The sequence below is a fragment of the Oncorhynchus masou genome, unplaced genomic scaffold, assembly GCF_036934945.1.
Source record: "Oncorhynchus masou masou isolate Uvic2021 unplaced genomic scaffold, UVic_Omas_1.1 unplaced_scaffold_821, whole genome shotgun sequence".
NCBI classification, from domain to species: Eukaryota; Metazoa; Chordata; class Actinopteri; order Salmoniformes; family Salmonidae; genus Oncorhynchus; species Oncorhynchus masou.
This window is the reverse complement of record NW_027014687.1, coordinates 32,501-54,923: the sequence shown is the minus strand read 5'-3', so window position 1 is coordinate 54,923 and position 22,423 is coordinate 32,501. Positions and strand designations below refer to the sequence as shown.

Below are 22,423 nucleotides of genomic sequence, written 5' to 3'. Positions count from 1 at the left end.
TGAGACAGCTTTCCACAACACTGCACATGCTGGAGAAGGGTTGACGTTGTACTTGCTGTTCCTCACGTGTGCAGCCGGGAGGCTGTGTGTTTGTCTCAGAGAGCTAAAACAGAATAAGAGAGGGAGAGAGAGTAAGACAGACAGACTCAGAGACCTGTCAGTGTGGTGCTCGGACAACAATCTGTCCCTCAACATCTGTAAGACCAAGGAGCTGATCGTAGACTACAAGAGAAAGAGGGGAGAGCACGCCCCCATCCACATTGACAAAAGCTGGAGCGGGTCGAGAGCTTCAAGTTCCTTGGCGTCTACATCACCAAGGACGTAACATGGTCCACTCACACCCACACAGCCGTGAAGAGGGCACAGCCCCTCTTCCCCCTCAGGAGGATGAAAACATTTGGCATGGGCCCTCGGATCCTCAAAAAAGTTATACAGCTGCACCACCGAGAGCATCTTGATTGGCTGCATCACCGCTTGGTATGGCAAATGCACCGCAAAGCACTACAGAGGTTGGTGTGGACAGCCCAGTACATCACTGGGGCTGAGCTCCCTGCCATCCAAGACCTCTATATATTCTTTATGTCATCTCGCTCTCTCGCTCTCATGCTTCCAACTGCTGGATGAGGCAGCATTGTAATATCAAGCATAATAATCTCTTCCATTGACTTCAAATCAGGAGCCACGTGCCTCAGTGTACCAGTGCTTCTGAATGTCTGTCTATAAACACAGCACAGTATCTTCTTCTTCTCTCTTCCCGTGATACCTTACTGTTGGTGGCTCCTGGATTGACAGATCTCTAGGTCTTGGTGTTCAAGTCCAAGGCAAATGAGATGGATACCACAGAAATAATCTGTGATAATCCATTCATGTGCAGAGATAGGAATGGATTATAGCAGATTATCTTGTAGCGTCCTGTCCATCTCATTGAGTATGGACATTACTAGGATCACCTGTTGTCATGGTTACTAAGGTGGGGTAGTCATTGAGTATGGATGAGATCAGATGGGAACCACAGCTGTGCAGCAACTTTAGATATTACTCGGATCACCTCTTTTCATTGTAGCTGAGGTGGGGTAGTCATTGTTTTTATCCCCATCAGAGATTAAAAGCATTACATTTTTGGCCATTTCTTTCTCTCCCTCTCTCTTTCCCCTCCCTCCCTCCCTCCCTCCCTCCCTCCCTCCCTCCCTCCCTCCCTCCCTCCCTCCCTCCCTCCCTCCCTCCCTCCCTCTCTATATTATACACATTCTTCACAGTGAGTGCCCCAGTCCTACATATCCTATTTCTGTAAAGGACTCAACATCTCCTGCAGAGTGAATTGTTCTCCTGTAGAGCCCCTAAAGCCTACTAATCAAACAACTAAATTACCCATAGAAATATTTAAGAGGGCGTATCTCCGTCAAGCGCCAGGCAGCGCCACTCAAATCCCCCTACCACCCTTGACTCAAACAGGAACTGCATGTATATGTAATTGATGTCTTGACTTCATTCATGCATGAATTAACACAGTTCTGTTTGTTGCCTTTGGCCCCTGATGCCCTTAATTTAAGCCAAGCTATGTGATTTGTTAGGTTTGCTCTTTCATTCCCATACTCAGCCAGAGACCCGGCTTGGAGCAAAACACAGCCTCATCGCCCTTACCATCACAAAGACTCACAAGGTCTTGCAAGTAATCCAGAGAGAAATATGATTCAACTTCTATACAAAGTTCAAAGGAGCTCTCTTTGATGTTCTTTATCCCAAATAACATTTGAAACTCGTCCCGTCTGTCTCTCTTTCTCTCTCTCTCTCTCTCTCTCTCTCTCTTTCTCTCTCTCTCTCTCTCTCTCTCTCTCTCTCTCTCTCTCTCTCTCTCTCTCTCTCTCTCTCTCTCTCTCTCTCTCTCTCTCTCTCTCTCTCACTCTCTCTCTCTCTCAGACAGTAACTTTGTCCTGGGTAACGCCCAGGTGCAGTCGCTCTACCCCATCGTCTACTGCTCGGACGGCTTCTGCGAGCTGACCGGCTTCGCCCGCGGTGAGCTGATGCAAAAGAGCTGCAGGTGTCACTTCCTGTACGGCTCGGACACCAGCGAGAGCCTAACCACTCAGATCCAAAAGGCTCTGGACGAGCGGCAGGAATTTAAGACTGAGTGCATCCTGTACAAGAAGGGGGGTAAGGAAGGGAACCATCTGGGTTCTAGTTGTCAGAGATTAGTCAGTGGTCTGGTTAGACTTTCTCCACAGGTCCCTCAAGGGGTTTCTATGGCTTTTTCTCAAATGCATCTCTTCCCCTTCATCATAGTCATTAGTCTACTTGCTCAGTTGTTTCAGATAATTGCAGATGAAGGAGAGGACAGATGATCAAGGCCATTGAGACAGAGCCTATATGTTTTACTCCTCTCTGACCTATGGTTGTCTGTGTGTCTGTCTGTATCTCAGGAGAGCAGTTCTGGTGTCTGCTGGACATAGTGCCCATCAAGAATGAGAAGGGAGAGGTGGTGCTGTTTCTGGTCTCCCACAAGGACATCACAGAGACCAGGAAGGACCAGCAGGACCAGGGGGACCATGGACAAGACTCAGACACTGGTGAGGGAGGGAGGGAGGTTCAGATGAAGGGAAAATGGGAGAGAGGGGTTGGAGGGAGAGGGATTGACAGTTACCTGATGAACAATGAATAAGCTAATTACAGTACATCAAAAGGATCTTGTCTCCCTCCACCCCCACCCCTCGGCCTTGTCTCTCCCTCCACCCCCACCCCTCGGCCTGCCGGTCCCCAGACGAGGAGACGGGTCTGGAGGTGCACCAGATCACCCGCCCCCCAGGCTTTGACCACAACCGCCGGCGTAGTCGGGCCGTACTCTACCAGTTGTCTGGCCACTTGCAGAAACAGGACAAGAGCAAACTCAAGATCAACAATGTGAGTACACTGTAACACATGGATGGACATTTGCAGTTAGCTACTGGAATTATATAGAACTGTAAAGAGCGATGCATTATGGGGGGTCTGTTAGAGCTCTGCGTCGCACGACACATCCCCGTATCACCCAGTTAGCAACATGTTTGTCCTATACATCTCACGTCATCCTATCATCACTCTTATATTCTCCAATACAGCCCATATCTCATCCTATCAACACTCTTATATTGTCCAATACAGCCCATATCTCATCCTATCAACACTCTTATATTGTCCAATACAGCCCATATCTCATCCTATCAACACTCTTATATTGTCCAATACAGCCCATATCTCATCCTATCAACACTCTTATATTGTCCAATACAGCCCATATCTCATCCTATCAACACTCTTATATTGTCCAATACAGCCCATATCTCATCCTATCAACACTCTTATATTGTCCAATACAGCCCATATCTCATCCTATCAACACTCTTATATTGTCCAATACAGCCCATATCTCATCCTATCAACACTCTTATATTGTCCAATACAGACCATATCTCACCCTATCAACACTCTTATAGTGTCCAATACAGCTCATATAAGCACCTATAAACATCAAACCACCACTCCCATGGGTAATCACTTCCTCAACATTTCAATGGCGAAGGTGCATAAAGATGTAGGAATTCAGACAATGACGTCATTGTTTTTAGCACTACCCACATAGTTTTTAAACATACGGTGCCCCATATGGTCACACAATTTACTTTTAGTTTTTTTTCCAAACTGCCATCGTCTTGGAGCTAGAATTTTTTTAAACATTTTTAATTTCACCTTTATTTAACCAGGTGGGTTAGTTGAGGTAGATAGATGGGCTGTTTACAGATGGGCTATGCACAGGTGCAGTGATCTGTGAGCTGTTCTGACAGCTGGTGCTTAAAGCTAGTGAGGGAGATATGAGTCTCCAGCTTTAGTGATTTTTGCAGTTCGTTCCAGTCATTGGCAGCAGAGAACTGGAAGGAAAGGTGACCAAAGGAGGAATTGGCTTTGGGGGTGACCAGTGAGATATACCTGCTGGAGCGCGTGCTATGAGTAGGTGCTGCTAGCAGAGATTTGTAGATAACCTGTAGCCAGTGGGTTTGGCAACGAGTATGAAGCGAGGGCCAACCAACGAGAGTGTACAGGTCGCAGTGATGGGTAGTATATGGGGCTTTGGTGACAAAACGGATGGCACTGTGATAGACTGCATCCAATTTGTTGAGTCGAGTGTTGGAGGCTATTTTATAGATGACATCGCCAAAGTCGAGGTTCGGTAGGATGGTCAGTTTTACGAGGGTATGTTTGGCAGCATGAGTGAAGGATGCTTTGTTGCGATATAGGAAGCCGATTCTAGATTTTATTTTGGATTGGATATGCTTAATGTGAGTTTGGAAGGAGAGTTAACAGTCTAACCAGACACCTATGTGTTTGTAGTTGTCCATGTATTCTAAGTCAGAGCCTTCCAGAGTAGTAATGCTGGACGGGCGGGCAGGTGCGGGCAGTGATCGATTGAATAGCATGCATTTAGTTTTACTTGCATTTAAGAGCAGTTGGAGGCCACGGAAGGAGAGTTGTATGGCATTGAAGCTTCTCTGGAGGTTAGTTAACACAGTGTCCAAAGAGGGGCCAGAAGTATACAGAATGGTGTCGTCTGCGTAGAGGTGGATCAGAGAATCACCAGCAGCAAGAGCGACATCATTGATGTATACAGAGAAGAGAGTCGGCCCGAGAATTGAACCCTGTGGCACCCCCATAGAGACTGCCAGAGGTCTGGACATCAGGCCCTCCGATTTGACACACTGAACTCTATCAGAGAAGTAGTTGGTAAACCAGGCGAGGCAATCATTTGAGAAACCAAGGCTGTCGAGTCTGCCAGTAAGAATGTGGGGATTGACAGAGTCGAAAGCTTTGGCCAGGTCGAAGAATATGGCTTCACAGTAAGGTCTCTTATCAATGGCGGTTATGATGTCGTTTAGGACCTTGAGCGTGGCTGAGGTGCACCCATGACCAGCTCTGAAACCAGATTGCGTAGCGGAGAAGGTACGGTGGGATTCTAAATGGTCGGTAATCTGTTTGTTAACTTGGCTTTTGAAGACCTTTGAAAGATAGATATAGGGTAGGATAGATATAGGTCTGTAGCAGTTTGGGTCTAGAGTGTCACCCCCTTTGAAGAGGGGGATGACCCGCGGCAGCTTTCCAGTAACATTCTGGGATAGATATAGGTCTGTAGCAGCTTGGGTCTAGAGTGTCACCCCGTTTTGAAGAGGGGGATGACCGCGGCAGCTCTCCAGTCTTTGGGGATCTCAGACGATACGAAAGAGAGGTTGAATGGGATCATAATAACCCTTTTGTTAGTAGCCGTGGTTCAAGATCTGTTTGTGCTGTATATCTAACTCCTATGATCATTATCTGGCCGTTGGGTGACTGGCTCTGGGATCGGTCTTGTTCGTAAGGATAAACCCTTCAGTCATGGACTTACTTAATTACATAGGCCCATCCCTCCGTTGGGAGCAGAGGTCATCAGGGCTTCTGTCCATCTCACTCTGTTCTTTGCCGTCTTCTCCAGATCCTTCCGTCCTATACCGGTTCTTTCTGTTCTCGGCCGTCTTCTCCAGATCCTTCCGTCCTATACCGGTTCTTTCTGTTCTCGGCCGTCTTCTCCAGATCCTTCCGTCCTATACCGGTTCTTTCTGTTCTTGGCCGTCTTCTCCAGATCCTTCCGTCCTATACCGGTTCTTTCTGTTCTTGGCCGTCTTCTCCAGATCCTTCCATCCTATACTGGTTTCTTTCTGTTCTGGGCCGTCTTCTCTAGATCCTTCCATCCTATACCGGTTCTTTCTGTATCTGTCTCAAGATCCCACATGGTCTTTATTCATTCAGTGTATCATTTTTATTTACCTCTATTATAATGTCTTGGTGTTTGCCTTCGTGTTGTTATGATGTGTCATTTTCTTCTCCAGAGTATGTTTGGGGCGACCACCAACCCCATCCCTGAGTACAAGGTGGCTGCCACCCCAAAGTCTCGCTTCATCCTGCTACACTATGGGACCTTCAAGGCGGGCTGGGATTGGCTGATCCTCCTGGCCACTTTCTATGTGGCCATCACCGTGCCCTATAACGTTTGCTTCACCGTGGTGGAGGGGCGGGACGAGGGGGGTGGCTCCGGGGCTCGCAACCCCCCCAGTTACAGCGACATCTTGGTGGAGATTCTGTTCATCATTGGTAAGAGTGAAAAAACCCACCCTCACCCTACCCCAGAATGTTACCCCACCCTCACCCTACCCCAGAATGTTACCCCACCCTCACCCTACCCCAGAACGTTACCCCACCCTCACCCCCACCCCAGAATGTTACCCCACACTCACCCTACCCCAGTATGTTACCCCACCCCCTCCCAGTATGTTAACCTACCCTCACCCTACCCCAGTATGTTACGCACCCCCCAGTATGTTACCCCCAGTATGTTACCCCACCCTCATCCCCCCAGTATTTTACCCCACCCTCACCCTACCCCAGTATGTTACCCCACCCTCACCCCTGCCCCAGAACGTTTCCCCACCCTCACCCCCCCAGTATGTTACCCCACCCTCATCCCTACCCCAGAATGTTACCTCACCCTACCCCAGTATGTTACACCACCCTCACCCCCCCCAGTATGTTACACCACCCTCACCCCCCCAGTATGTTACCCCACCCTCATCCCTACCCCAGAATGTTACCTCACCCTACCCCAGTATGTTACACCACCCTCACCCCTACCCCAGAATGTTACCCCACCCTCACCCTACCCCAGTATGTTAGCCCACCCTCACCCTACCCCAGAATGTTACCCCACCCTCACCCTACCCCAGTATGTTACTCCACCCTCACCCCACCCCAGTATGTTACCCCACTCTCACCCTACCCCAGAATGTTACCCCTCCCACCCCAGAATGTTACCCTACCCACACCCCAGAATGTTACCCCTCCCACACCCATACCCCAGAATGTTACCCCTCCCACCCCAGCATGTTACCCCTCCCACCCCAGAATGTTACCCTACCCACACCCCAGAATGTTACCCCTCCACACCCCAGAATGTTACCCCTCCCACCCCAGAATGTTACCCTTCCACACCCCAGAATGTTACCCCTCCACACCCCTGAATGTTACCCCTTCACACCCCAGAATGTTACCCCACCCACAACCCAGAATGTTACCCCTCCCACACCCCAGAATGTTACCCCTCCCACACCCCAGAATGTTACCCCTCCCACACCCCAGAATGTTACCCCCCCACACCCCAGAATGTTACCCCTTCACACCCCAGAATGTTACCCCTCCACACCCCAGAATGTTACCCCCCCACACCCCAGAATGTTACCCCTCCACACCCCAGAATGTTACCCCTCCACACCCCAGAATGTTACCCCTCCACACCCCAGAATGTTACCCCTCCTGTAACAGAGCGATGATTCAGCTGAAGACTTCTGTTCGCTCCCAGAGATAATGCCTAGGCTTTAACATTCAGATTACAACCGGGGCAACATTGTGGGCAGGCTAACACACTCTTGTGGCCCTGGAGACATGGGTTCAACCCCGCAGTCGCTCACACACCCATTGATTTAATAAACAATTGCATCATTCACTTCGCGATCATCATAACAGCCAATATTAATCCACATCCCATTAACATCCAAGGCACTTTCTCATCTAATTAACATCCAGCCAATCGTTTGAGGAGATCAATGAGCACTGTTTACTGTGAGGGATTATGGTTATAATAACTAATAACTATAATAACTAAAAAGCTTCCTCTGTCACCCAGCAGGCACCACTGGTTGCAATGTCACGTCATGGTTAAGTTGTATACTGATTGTTTCCGTTCTTTTGATGTCCCATTTAGGGTTGCAAAATTCAGCAAACTTTCCCCAAATTCCCAGATCTTCCAGAAGTCTGGGATGAAGGATTCCAGATTTCCTGCTTATTCCTTTCCGTGTCGAGGAGTCTTCCAGCCGGCATTTATGGAAAGCTGTGAATTTTGGGAATTACCCGAAAAATACTGTAAATGATGTTTTCAACAGTGGAGGCTGCTGAGGGGAGGACGGCTCATAATAATGGCTGGAACGGAGTCAATGGAATGGTATCAACCACATGGAAACCACGTCTTTGACTTGTTTGATGCCATTCCATTGACTCCGTTCCAGCCACTATTATGAGCCGTCCTCCCCTCAGCCTCCACTGGTTTTCTAATGGTTGTAATCTCATTTATCTGACAAGATAACAGCCAAAATTCTATGTCTTTCCCAGACATATTGATGTTGACATGAAAATAAATGTCTTAACCTGGTTGTAATCTGACATCTCTACAACCGATTTATGACCAGGAACAACGTCATTATGACGTCCCATGCCAAATGTTGCTTGCTGGGTTGAATGATGGTTGAATGATCCCACTTCGGAGCGATCCTTCTTAACTGCTGTCTGTGTGTCCTCTGTTGTGTTTTTTATTGGTGTTCTATGTGTTGGCTGGTCCAATTGAAATGTCCCCTTTGTCCTATTCTATCTCACCATGTGTTTTCTGTGACAGACATTGCACTGAACTTCCGCACCACCTATGTGAGTACGACGGGTCAGGTGGTTTATGAAGCCCGCTCTATCTTTGTACACTACGCCACCTCCTGGCTGTTTGTTGACCTGATCGCCGCCCTGCCCTTTGACCTGCTCTACGCCTTCAATATCAGCGTGGTGGGTGTGCGGCACGTTCCGCAACGCAGGCATGCACAGACACATGAGAAGACACACACACATATACAAGCATACATACTTTACACACACACACACACACACACACACACACACACACACACACACACACACACACACACACACACACACACACACACACAGTAACAGTCAAAAGTTTGGACACACCTACTCACTCAAGGGTTTTTCTTTAGTTTGACTATTTTCTACATTGTAGTATTGAAGACATCAACACTATGAAATAACACATATGGCATCATGTAGTAACCAAAAAAGTGTTAAATAAATTCAAATATTTTTGAGATTATTCAAAGTAGCCACCCCTTTGCCTTGATGACAGCTTTGCACACTCTCGGCATTCTCTCAACCAGCTTCATGAGGAATGCTTTTCCAACAGTCTTGAAGGTGTTCCCACATATGCTGAGCACTTGTTAGTGGCTTTCCCTTCACTCTGTGGTCCAACTCATCCCAAACCATCTCAATTGGGTTGAGGTCGGGTGATTGTGGAGGCTAGGTCATCTGATGCAGCACTCCATCACTCTCCTTCTGGTCAAATAGCTCTTACACAGCCTGGAGGTATGTTGGGTCATTATCCTGTTGAAAAACAAATGATAGTCCCACTAAGCCCAAACCAGATGGGTTGGCGTATCGCTGCAGAATGCTGTGGTAGCCATGCTGGTCTAATGTCCATTGCTTGTGATGTTTGGCCCAAGCAAGTCTCTTCTTCTTATTGGTGTCTTTGCAGCAATTCGACCATGAAGGCCTGATTCACGCAGTCTCCTCTCAACAGTTGATGTTGAGATGTGTATGTTACTTGAACTCTGTGAAGCGTTTATTTGGGCTGCAATCTGAGGTGCTAATGAAACCTACCCTCTGCAGCAGAGGTAACTCTGGGGCTTCCTTTCCTGTGGCGGTCCTCATGAGAGCCAGTGGCATCATATAGCTTGATGGTTTTTGCAACATCACTTGAAGAAACTTCTTGCCATTTTCCACATTGACTGACCTTCATGTCTTAAAGTAATGATGGACTGTCATTTCTCTTTGCTCATTTGAGCTGTTCTTGCCATAATATGGGCTTGGTCTTTTACCCGATAGGGCTATCTTCTGTATACCCCCTACCTTGTCACAACACAACTGATTTGCTTAAACTCATTAAGAATGAAAGACATTCCACAAATGTACTTTTAACAAGACACACCTGTTAATTGAAATGCATTCCAGGTGACTAGCTCATGAAGCTGGTTGAGAGAATGCAAACAGTGTGCAAAGCTGTCATCAAGGCAAAGGGTGGCTATTTGAATCTCAAATCTCAAATATATCTTCATTTGTTTAACCCTTTGTTGGTTACTACATGATTCCATATGTGTTATTTCATAGTTTTGATGTCTTCACTATTATTCTACAATGTAGAAAATAGTACAAATCAAGAAAAACACTTGAATGAGTAGGTGTGTCCAAACATTTGACTGGTACTGTACATAGAAACACACTCGCAGAATGGTGACTGATCACTTTGTTCTTTGGCCAAAGGGCTTCATAGAGACATGGGGGTGCAGCCAGCCAGGGACTGGGGTGTGTCTGTCTGTGTGTGAGAATAGGTCATGTTTGTGTGAGACGTATTGAGCCGTCAGTCACACCGAGTCTCCCCAGGCTTTAATGGTGTCCAGTGATGTATCAATACCAGCCTCCTGCTGTGTCATCGATCCCCGAACCAAGAACACTTCTCACAACAACACCTCAAAGGCATCACTCAACTGTCAAACTTTCCAACTTTCAAGAACACACACACACACCTATGCGCACACACATCACACACACGCACTCTGTCAATACCAATGACCATTGACCTCTGCTTTCATGTCCCCTCCCTCCCCTCCTCTTCCCCTATGCAGTACTTTGGGGTCCACCTGCTGAAGACAGTGCGGTTACTGCGTCTCCTGAGGCTGCTCCAGAAGCTGGAGCGTTACTCTGAGTACAGCGCCGTGGTCCTCACCCTGCTCATGTCTACTTTCGCCCTGCTGGCCCACTGGATGGCCTGCGTCTGGTACTTCATCGGACGCAGGGAGATCGAGAGCAACAGCCTGAGCTCCTGGGATAATGGTGAGTAAACCTGGCAACAAAATAATCACACACACACTCACACACACTAAATCCCTATTACATGGTATTTTATTGAGTTATTAGTTCAATGATAATGAAGAGCTATTGGGACATTGGATAGTTAGCAACTTCCCACACATGTAAAGACACCTCGCATGTAAAGACACAGTTACTCCTTGATGGTAACTCCTCACATGTAAAGACACAGTTACTCCTTGATGGTAACTCCTCACATGTAAAGACACAGTTACTCCTTGATGGTAACTCCTCACATGTAAAGACACAGTGTCTCCTTGATGGTAACTCCTCACATGTAAAGACACAGTTACTCCTTGATGGTAACTCCTCACATGTAAAGACACAGTGTCTCCTTGATGGTAACTCCTCACATGTAAAGACACAGTTACTCCTTGATGGTAACTCCTCACATGTAAAGACACAGTTACTCCTTGATGGTAACTCCTCACATGTAAAGACACAGTGTCTCCTTGATGGTAACTCCACACATGTAAAGACACAGTGTCTCCTTGATGGTAACTCCTCACATGTAAAGACACAGTGTCTTGATGGTAACTCCACACATGTAAAGACACAGTTACTCCTTGATGGTAACTCCTCACATGTAAAGACACAGTTACTCCTTGATGGTAACTCCTCACATGTAAAGACACAGTTACTCCTTGATGGTAACTCCTCACATGTAAAGACACAGTGTCTCCTTAATGGTAACTCCTCACATGTAAAGACACAGTTACTCCTTAATGGTAACTCCTCACATGTAAAGACACAGTTACTACTTGATGGTAACTCCTCACATGTAAAGACACAGTTACTCCTTGATGGTAACTCCTCACATGTAAAGACACAGTGTCTCCTTAATGGTAACTCCTCACATGTAAAGACACAGTGTCTTGATGGTAACTCCACACATGTAAAGACACAGTTACTCCTTGATGGTAACTCCTCACATGTAAAGACACAGTGTCTTGATGGTAACTCCACACATGTAAAGACACAGTTACTCCTTGATGGTAACTCCTCACATGTAAAGACACAGTTACTCCTTGATGGTAACTCCTCACATGTAAAGACACAGTTACTCCTTGATGGTAACTCCTCACATGTAAAGACACAGTGTCTCCTTAATGGTAACTCCTCACATGTAAAGACACAGTGTCTTGATGGTAACTCCACACATGTAAAGACACAGTTACTCCTTGATGGTAACTCCTCACATGTAAAGACACAGTTACTCCTTGATGGTAACTCCTCACATGTAAAGACACAGTTACTCCTTGATGGTAACTCCACACATGTAAAGACACAGTGTCTTGATGGTAACTCATCACATGTAAAGACACAGTTACTCCTTGATGGTAACTCCTCACATGTAAAGACAGTGTCTCCTTGATGGTAACTCCTCACATGTAAAGACACAGTGTCTCCTTGATGGTAACTCCTCACATGTAAAGACACAGTGTCTTGATGGTAACTCCTCACATGTAAAGACACAGTTACTCCTTGATGGTAACTCCTCACATGTAAAGACACAGTTACTCCTTGATGGTAACTCCTCACATGTAAAGACACAGTGTCTCCTTAATGGTAACTCCTCACATGTAAAGACACAGTGTCTCCTTAATGGTAACTCCTCACATGTAAAGACACAGTTACTCCTTGATGGTAACTCCTCACATGTAAAGACACAGTTACTCCTTGATGGTAACTCCTCACATGTAAAGACACAGTGTCTCCTTAATGGTAACTCCTCACATGTAAAGACACAGTGTCTTGATGGTAACTCCACACATGTAAAGACACAGTTACTCCTTGATGGTAACTCCTCACATGTAAAGACACAGTGTCTTGATGGTAACTCCACACATGTAAAGACACAGTTACTCCTTGATGGTAACTCCTCACATGTAAAGACACAGTTACTCCTTGATGGTAACTCCTCACATGTAAAGACACAGTGTCTCCTTGATGGTAACTCCTCACATGTAAAGACACAGTTACTCCTTGATGGTAACTCCTCACATGTAAAGACACAGTTACTCCTTGATGGTAACTCCTCACATGTAAAGACACAGTGTCTCCTTAATGGTAACTCCTCACATGTAAAGACACAGTGTCTCCTTAATGGTAACTCCTCACATGTAAAGACACAGTTACTCCTTGATGGTAACTCCTCACATGTAAAGACACAGTTACTCATTGATGGTAACTCCTCACATGTAAAGACACAGTGTCTCCTTAATGGTAACTCCTCACATGTAAAGACACAGTGTCTTGATGGTAACTCCACACATGTAAAGACACAGTTACTCCTTGATGGTAACTCCTCACATGTAAAGACACAGTTACTCCTTGATGGTAACTCCTCACATGTAAAGACACAGTTACTCCTTGATGGTAACTCCACACATGTAAAGACACAGTGTCTTGATGGTAACTCCTCACATGTAAAGACACAGTTACTCCTTGATGGTAACTCCACACATGTAAAGACACAGTTACTCCTTGATGGTAACTCCTCACATGTAAAGACACAGTTACTCCTTGATGGTAACTCCTCACATGTAAAGACACAGTTACTCCTTGATGGTAACTCCTCACATGTAAAGACACAGTGTCTCCTTGATGGTAACTCCTCACATGTAAAGACACAGTTACTCCTTGATGGTAACTCCTCACATGTAAAGACAGTTACTCCTTGATGGTAACTCCTCACATGTAAAGACACAGTGTCTCCTTGATGGTAACTCCTCACATGTAAAGACACAGTTACTCCTTGATGGTAACTCCTCACATGTAAAGACACAGTTACTCCTTGATGGTAACTCCTCACATGTAAAGACAGTTACTCCTTGATGGTAACTCCTCACATGTAAAGACACAGTTACTCCTTGATGGTAACTCCACACATGTAAAGACACAGTGTCTCCTTGATGGTAACTCCTCACATGTAAAGACACAGTGTCTTGATGGTAACTCCTCACATGTAAAGACACAGTGTCTCCTTGATGGTAACTCCTCACATGTAAAGACACAGTGTCTCCTTGATGGTAACTCCTCACATGTAAAGACACAGTTACTCCTTGATGGTAACTCCTCACATGTAAAGACACAGTTACTCCTTGATGGTAACTCCTCACATGTAAAGACACAGTGTCTCCTTGATGGTAACTCCTCACATGTAAAGACACAGTTACTCCTTGATGGTAACTCCTCACATGTAAAGACAGTTACTCCTTGATGGTAACTCCTCACATGTAAAGACACAGTGTCTCCTTGATGGTAACTCCTCACATGTAAAGACACAGTTACTCCTTGATGGTAACTCCTCACATGTAAAGACACAGTTACTCCTTGATGGTAACTCCTCACATGTAAAGACAGTTACTCCTTGATGGTAACTCCTCACATGTAAAGACAGTTACTCCTTGATGGTAACTCCTCACATGTAAAGACACAGTTACTCCTTGATGGTAACTCCACACATGTAAAGACCCAGTGTCTCCTTGATGGTAACTCCTCACATGTAAAGACACAGTGTCTTGATGGTAACTCCTCACATGTAAAGACACAGTGTCTCCTTGATGGTAACTCCTCACATGTAAAGACACAGTGTCTCCTTAATGGTAACTCCTCACATGTAAAGACACAGTGTCTCCTTGATGGCAACTCCTCACATGTAAAGACACAGTTACTCCTTGATGGTAACTCCTCACATGTAAAGACACAGTGTCTCCTTGATGGTAACTCCACACATGTAAAGACACAGTTACTCCTTGATGGTAACTCCTCACATGTAAAGACACAGTTACTCCTTGATGGTAACTCCTCACATGTAAAGACACAGTTACTCCTTGATGGTAACTCCTCACATGTAAAGACACAGTTACTCCTTGATGGTAACTCCTCACATGTAAAGACACAGTTACTCCTTGATGGTAACTCCTCACATGTAAAGACACAGTGTCTTGATGGTAACTCCACACATGTAAAGACACAGTTACTCCTTGATGGTAACTCCTCACATGTAAAGACACAGTTACTCCTTGATGGTAACTCCTCACATGTAAAGACACAGTTACTCCTTGATGGTAACTCCTCACATGTAAAGACACAGTTACTCCTTGATGGTAACTCCACACATGTAAAGACACAGTGTCTCCTTGATGGTAACTCCTCACATGTAAAGACACAGTTACTCCTTGATGGTAACTCCTCACATGTAAAGACACAGTTACTCCTTGATGGTAACTCCTCACATGTAAAGACACAGTTACTCCTTGATGGTAACTCCTCACATGTAAAGACACAGTTACTCCTTGATGGTAACTCCTCACATGTAAAGACAGTGTCTCCTTGATGGTAACTCCTCACATGTAAAGACACAGTGTCTCCTTGATGGTAACTCCTCACATGTAAAGACACAGTTACTCCTTGATGGTAACTCCTCACATGTAAAGACACAGTTACTCCTTGATGGTAACTCCTCACATGTAAAGACACAGTGTCTTGATGGTAACTCCTCACATGTAAAGACACAGTGTCTCCTTGATGGTAACTCCACACATATAAAGACACAGTTACTCCTTGATGGTAACTCCTCACATGTAAAGACACAGTTACTCCTTGATGGTAACTCCTCACATGTAAAGACACAGTTACTCCTTGATGGTAACTCCTCACATGTAAAGACACAGTTACTCCTTGATGGTAACTCCTCACATGTAAAGACACAGTTACTCCTTGATGGTAACTCCTCACATGTAAAGACACAGTTACTCCTTGATGGTAACTCCTCACATGTAAAGACACAGTTACTCCTTGATGGTAACTCCTCACATGTAAAGACACAGTTACTCCTTGATGGTAACTCCTCACATGTAAAGACACAGTTACTCCTTGATGGTAACTCCTCACATGTAAAGACACAGTTACTCCTTGATGGTAACTCCTCACATGTAAAGACACAGTGTCTCCTTGATGGTAACTCCTCACATGTAAAGACACAGTTACTCCTTGATGGTAACTCCACACATGGAATGACACAGTGTCTCCTTGATGGTAACTCCTCACATGTAAAGACATAGTGACTCCTTGATGGTAACTCCTCACATGTAAAGACACAGTTACTCCTTGATGGTAACTCCTCACATGTAAAGACACAGTGTCTCCTTGATGGTAACTCCTCACATGTAAAGACACAGTTACTCCTTGATGGTAACTCCTCACATGTAAAGACACAGTGTCTCCTTGATGGTAACTCCTCACATGTAAAGACACAGTTACTCCTTGATGGTAACTCCTCACATGTAAAGACACAGTTACTCCTTGATGGTAACTCCTCACATGTAAAGACACAGTGTCTCCTTGATGGTAACTCCACACATGTAAAGACACAGTGTCTCCTTGATGGTAACTCCTCACATGTAAAGACACAGTGTCTTGATGGTAACTCCACACATGTAAAGACACAGTTACTCCTTGATGGTAACTCCTCACATGTAAAGACACAGTTACTCCTTGATGGTAACTCCTCACATGTAAAGACACAGTTACTCCTTGATGGTAACTCCTCACATGTAAAGACACAGTGTCTCCTTAATGGTAACTCCTCACATGTAAAGACACAGTTACTCCTTAATGGTAACTCCTCACATGTAAAGACACAGTTACTACTTGATGGTAACTCCTCACATGTAAAGACACAGTTACTCCTTGATGGTAACTCCTCACATGTAAAGACACAGTGTCTCCTTAATGGTAACTCCTCACATGTAAAGACACAGTGTCTTGATGGTAACTCCACACATGTAAAGACACAGTTACTCCTTGATGGTAACTCCTCACATGTAAAGACACAGTGTCTTGATGGTAACTCCTCACATGTAAAGACACAGTTACTCCTTGATGGTAACTCCTCACATGTAAAGACACAGTTACTCCTTGATGGTAACTCCTCACATGTAAAGACACAGTGTCTCCTTAATGGTAACTCCTCACATGTAAAGACACAGTGTCTCCTTAATGGTAACTCCTCACATGTAAAGACACAGTGTCTTGATGGTAACTCCACACATGTAAAGACACAGTTACTCCTTGATGGTAACTCCTCACATGTAAAGACACAGTTACTCCTTGATGGTAACTCCTCACATGTAAAGACACAGTTACTCCTTGATGGTAACTCCACACATGTAAAGACACAGTGTCTTGATGGTAACTCATCACATGTAAAGACACAGTTACTCCTTGATGGTAACTCCTCACATGTAAAGACAGTGTCTCCTTGATGGTAACTCCTCACATGTAAAGACACAGTGTCTCCTTGATGGTAACTCCTCACATGTAAAGACACAGTGTCTTGATGGTAACTCCTCACATGTAAAGACACAGTTACTCCTTGATGGTAACTCCTCACATGTAAAGACACAGTTACTCCTTGATGGTAACTCCTCACATGTAAAGACACAGTGTCTCCTTAATGGTAACTCCTCACATGTAAAGACACAGTGTCTCCTTAATGGTAACTCCTCACATGTAAAGACACAGTTACTCCTTGATGGTAACTCCTCACATGTAAAGACACAGTTACTCCTTGATGGTAACTCCTCACATGTAAAGACACAGTGTCTCCTTAATGGTAACTCCTCACATGTAAAGACACAGTGTCTTGATGGTAACTCCACACATGTAAAGACACAGTTACTCCTTGATGGTAACTCCTCACATGTAAAGACACAGTGTCTTGATGGTAACTCCACACATGTAAAGACACAGTTACTCCTTGATGGTAACTCCTCACATGTAAAGACACAGTTACTCCTTGATGGTAACTCCTCACATGTAAAGACACAGTGTCTCCTTGATGGTAACTCCTCACATGTAAAGACACAGTTACTCCTTGATGGTAACTCCTCACATGTAAAGACACAGTTACTCCTTGATGGTAACTCCTCACATGTAAAGACACAGTGTCTCCTTAATGGTAACTCCTCACATGTAAAGACACAGTGTCTCCTTAATGGTAACTCCTCACATGTAAAGACACAGTTACTCCTTGATGGTAACTCCTCACATGTAAAGACACAGTTACTCATTGATGGTAACTCCTCACATGTAAAGACACAGTGTCTCCTTAATGGTAACTCCTCACATGTAAAGACACAGTGTCTTGATGGTAACTCCACACATGTAAAGACACAGTTACTCCTTGATGGTAACTCCTCACATGTAAAGACACAGTTACTCCTTGATGGTAACTCCTCACATGTAAAGACACAGTTACTCCTTGATGGTAACTCCACACATGTAAAGACACAGTGTCTTGATGGTAACTCCTCACATGTAAAGACACAGTTACTCCTTGATGGTAACTCCACACATGTAAAGACACAGTTACTCCTTGATGGTAACTCCTCACATGTAAAGACACAGTTACTCCTTGATGGTAACTCCTCACATGTAAAGACACAGTTACTCCTTGATGGTAACTCCTCACATGTAAAGACACAGTGTCTCCTTGATGGTAACTCCTCACATGTAAAGACACAGTTACTCCTTGATGGTAACTCCTCACATGTAAAGACAGTTACTCCTTGATGGTAACTCCTCACATGTAAAGACACAGTGTCTCCTTGATGGTAACTCCTCACATGTAAAGACACAGTTACTCCTTGATGGTAACTCCTCACATGTAAAGACACAGTTACTCCTTGATGGTAACTCCTCACATGTAAAGACAGTTACTCCTTGATGGTAACTCCTCACATGTAAAGACAGTTACTCCTTGATGGTAACTCCTCACATGTAAAGACACAGTTACTCCTTGATGGTAACTCCACACATGTAAAGACACAGTGTCTCCTTGATGGTAACTCCTCACATGTAAAGACACAGTGTCTTGATGGTAACTCCTCACATGTAAAGACACAGTGTCTCCTTGATGGTAACTCCTCACATGTAAAGACACAGTGTCTCCTTGATGGTAACTCCTCACATGTAAAGACACAGTGTCTCCTTGATGGTAACTCCTCACATGTAAAGACACAGTGTCTCCTTAATGGTAACTCCTCACATGTAAAGACACAGTGTCTCCTTGATGGCAACTCCTCACATGTAAAGACACAGTTACTCCTTGATGGTAACTCCTCACATGTAAAGACACAGTGTCTCCTTGATGGTAACTCCACACATGTAAAGACACAGTTTCTCCTTGATGGTAACTCCTCACATGTAAAGACACAGTTACTCCTTGATGGTAACTCCTCACATGTAAAGACACAGTTACTCCTTGATGGTAACTCCTCACATGTAAAGACACAGTTACTCCTTGATGGTAACTCCTCACATGTAAAGACACAGTTACTCCTTGATGGTAACTCCTCACATGTAAAGACACAGTGTCTTGATGGTAACTCCACACATGTAAAGACACAGTTACTCCTTGATGGTAACTCCTCACATGTAAAGACACAGTTACTCCTTGATGGTAACTCCTCACATGTAAAGACACAGTTACTCCTTGATGGTAACTCCTCACATGTAAAGACACAGTTACTCCTTGATGGTAACTCCACACATGTAAAGACACAGTGTCTCCTTGATGGTAACTCCTCACATGTAAAGACACAGTTACTCCTTGATGGTAACTCCTCACATGTAAAGACACAGTTACTCCTTGATGGTAACTCCTCACATGTAAAGACACAGTTACTCCTTGATGGTAACTCCTCACATGTAAAGACACAGTTACTCCTTGATGGTAACTCCTCACATGTAAAGACAGTGTCTCCTTGATGGTAACTCCTCACATGTAAAGACACAGTGTCTCCTTGATGGTAACTCCTCACATGTAAAGACACAGTTACTCCTTGATGGTAACTCCTCACATGTAAAGACACAGTTACTCCTTGATGGTAACTCCTCACATGTAAAGACAGTTACTCCTTGATGGTAACTCCTCACATGTAAAGACACAGTGTCTTGATGGTAACTCCTCACATGTAAAGACACAGTGTCTCCTTGATGGTAACTCCACACATATAAAGACACAGTTACTCCTTGATGGTAACTCCTCACATGTAAAGACACAGTTACTCCTTGATGGTAACTCCTCACATGTAAAGACACAGTTACTCCTTGATGGTAACTCCTCACATGTAAAGACACAGTTACTCCTTGATGGTAACTCCTCACATGTAAAGACACAGTTACTCCTTGATGGTAACTCCTCACATGTAAAGACACAGTTACTCCTTGATGGTAACTCCTCACATGTAAAGACACAGTTACTCCTTGATGGTAACTCCTCACATGTAAAGACACAGTTACTCCTTGATGGTAACTCCTCACATGTAAAGACACAGTTACTCCTTGATGGTAACTCCTCACATGTAAAGACACAGTTACTCCTTGATGGTAACTCCTCACATGTAAAGACACAGTTACTCCTTGATGGTAACTCCACACATGGAATGACACAGTGTCTCCTTGATGGTAACTCCTCACATGTAAAGACATAGTGACTCCTTGATGGTAGCTCCTCACATGTAAAGACACAGTTACTCCTTGATGGTAACTCCTCACATGTAAAGACACAGTTACTCCTTGATGGTAACTCCTCACATGTAAAGACACAGTTACTCCTTGATGGTAACTCCTCACATGTAAAGACACAGTTACTCCTTGATGGTAACTCCTCACATGTAAAGACACAGTTACTCCTTGATGGTAACTCCACACATGGAATGACACAGTGTCTCCTTGATGGTAACTCCTCACATGTAAAGACATAGTGACTCCTTGATGGTAACTCCTCACATGTAAAGACACAGTTACTCCTTGATGGTAACTCCTCACATGTAAAGACACAGTTACTCCTTGATGGTAACTCCTCACATGTAAAGACACAGTTACTCCTTGATGGTAACTCCTCACATGTAAAGACACAGTTACTCCTTGATGGTAACTCCTCACATGTAAAGACACAGTTACTCCTTGATGGTAACTCCTCACATGTAAAGACACAGTTACTCCTTGATGGTAACTCCTCACATGTAAAGACACAGTGTCTCCTTGATGGTAACTCCTCACATGTAAAGACACAGTTACTCCTTGATGGTAACTCCACACATGGAATGACACAGTGTCTCCTTGATGGTAACTCCTCACATGTAAAGACATAGTGACTCCTTGATGGTAACTCCTCACATGTAAAGACACAGTTACTCCTTGATGGTAACTCCTCACATGTAAAGACACAGTTACTCCTTGATGGTAACTCCTCACATGTAAAGACACAGTGTCTTGATGGTAACTCCTCACATGTAAAGACACAGTGTCTCCTTGATGGTAACTCCTCACATGTAAAGACACAGTGTCTCCTTGATGTCAACTCCTCACATGTAAAGACACAGTGTCTCCTTGATGGTAACTCCTCACATGTAAAGACAGTGTCTCCTTGATGGTAACTCCTCACATGTAAAGACACAGTGTCTTGATGGTAACTCCTCACATGTAAAGACACAGTGTCTTGATGGTAACTCCTCACATGTAAAGACACAGTGTCTCCTTGATGGTAACTCCACACATGTAAAGACAGTTACTCCTTGATGGTAACTCCTCACATGTAAAGAGACAGTTACTCCTTGATGGTAACTCCTCACATGTAAAGAGACAGTTACTCCTTGATGGTAACTCCACACATGTAAAGACACAGTTGCTCCTTGATGGTAACTCCTCACATGTAAAGGCACAGTGTCTCCTTGATGGTAACTCCTCACATGTAAAGGCACAGTGTCTCCTTGATGGTAACTCCTCACATGTAAAGACACAGTGTCTCCTTGATGGTAACTCCTCACATGTAAAGACACAGTGTCTCCTTGATGGTAACTCCTCACATGTAAAGACACAGTGTCTCCTTGATGGTAACTCCTCACATGTAAAGACACAGTGTCTCCTTGATGGTAACTCCTCACATGTAAAGACACAGTTACTCCTTGATGGTAACTCCACACATGTAAAGACACAGTTACTCCTTGATGGTAACTCCTCACATGTAAAGACACAGTTACTCCTTGATGGTAACTCCTCACATGTAAAGACACAGTTACTCCTTGATGGTAACTCCTCACATGTAAAGACACAGTTACTCCTTGATGGTAACTCCTCACATGTAAAGACACAGTGTCTCCTTGATGATAACTCCTCACATGTAAAGACACAGTTACTCCTTGATGGTAACTCCTCACATGTAAAGACACAGTGTCTCCTTGATGGTAACTCCTCACATGTAAAGACACAGTGTCTCCTTGATGGTAACTCCTCACATGTAAAGACACAGTGTCTCCTTGATGGTAACTCCAGCAGTGTTGAGCTGTTTGTCCAGCCCTGATTCCAGAATGACAATATCCAACGACAAGACTTTGGAAAGCTGTTTAGTATTTTCTACAGTTATATATTAGCATCACGTAGCCAGCAACATGACCTTGTTACAAACAATAATCAGTTTGTGCTCTTCCATACATATGACTCCATCCTACTCTCCTTTCTATTCTCCTGTCCTCTGTCTGTCAGTTAGCTGGTCCTCTGTCTGTCAGTTAGCTGGTCCTCTGTCTGTCAGTTAGCTGGTCCTCTG

The 22,423-nt window shown here is 44.6% G+C and overlaps 1 protein-coding gene across 1 annotated transcript in view; it reads left to right on the top strand.

The window, feature by feature from the left end:
• Positions 1–2,006: 2,006 nt before the first annotated feature.
• Positions 2,007–22,423, top strand: part of LOC135537582 (potassium voltage-gated channel subfamily H member 8-like) — a 39,320-nt gene continuing 18,903 nt past the window's right edge. The window contains 6 exon segments of the mRNA XM_064963711.1: positions 2,007–2,151; positions 2,418–2,564; positions 2,756–2,895; positions 5,886–6,147; positions 8,495–8,652; positions 10,563–10,770. Coding sequence (XP_064819783.1) covers positions 2,022–2,151; positions 2,418–2,564; positions 2,756–2,895; positions 5,886–6,147; positions 8,495–8,652; positions 10,563–10,770 — 1,045 coding nt within the window. The 5' untranslated portion in view covers positions 2,007–2,021.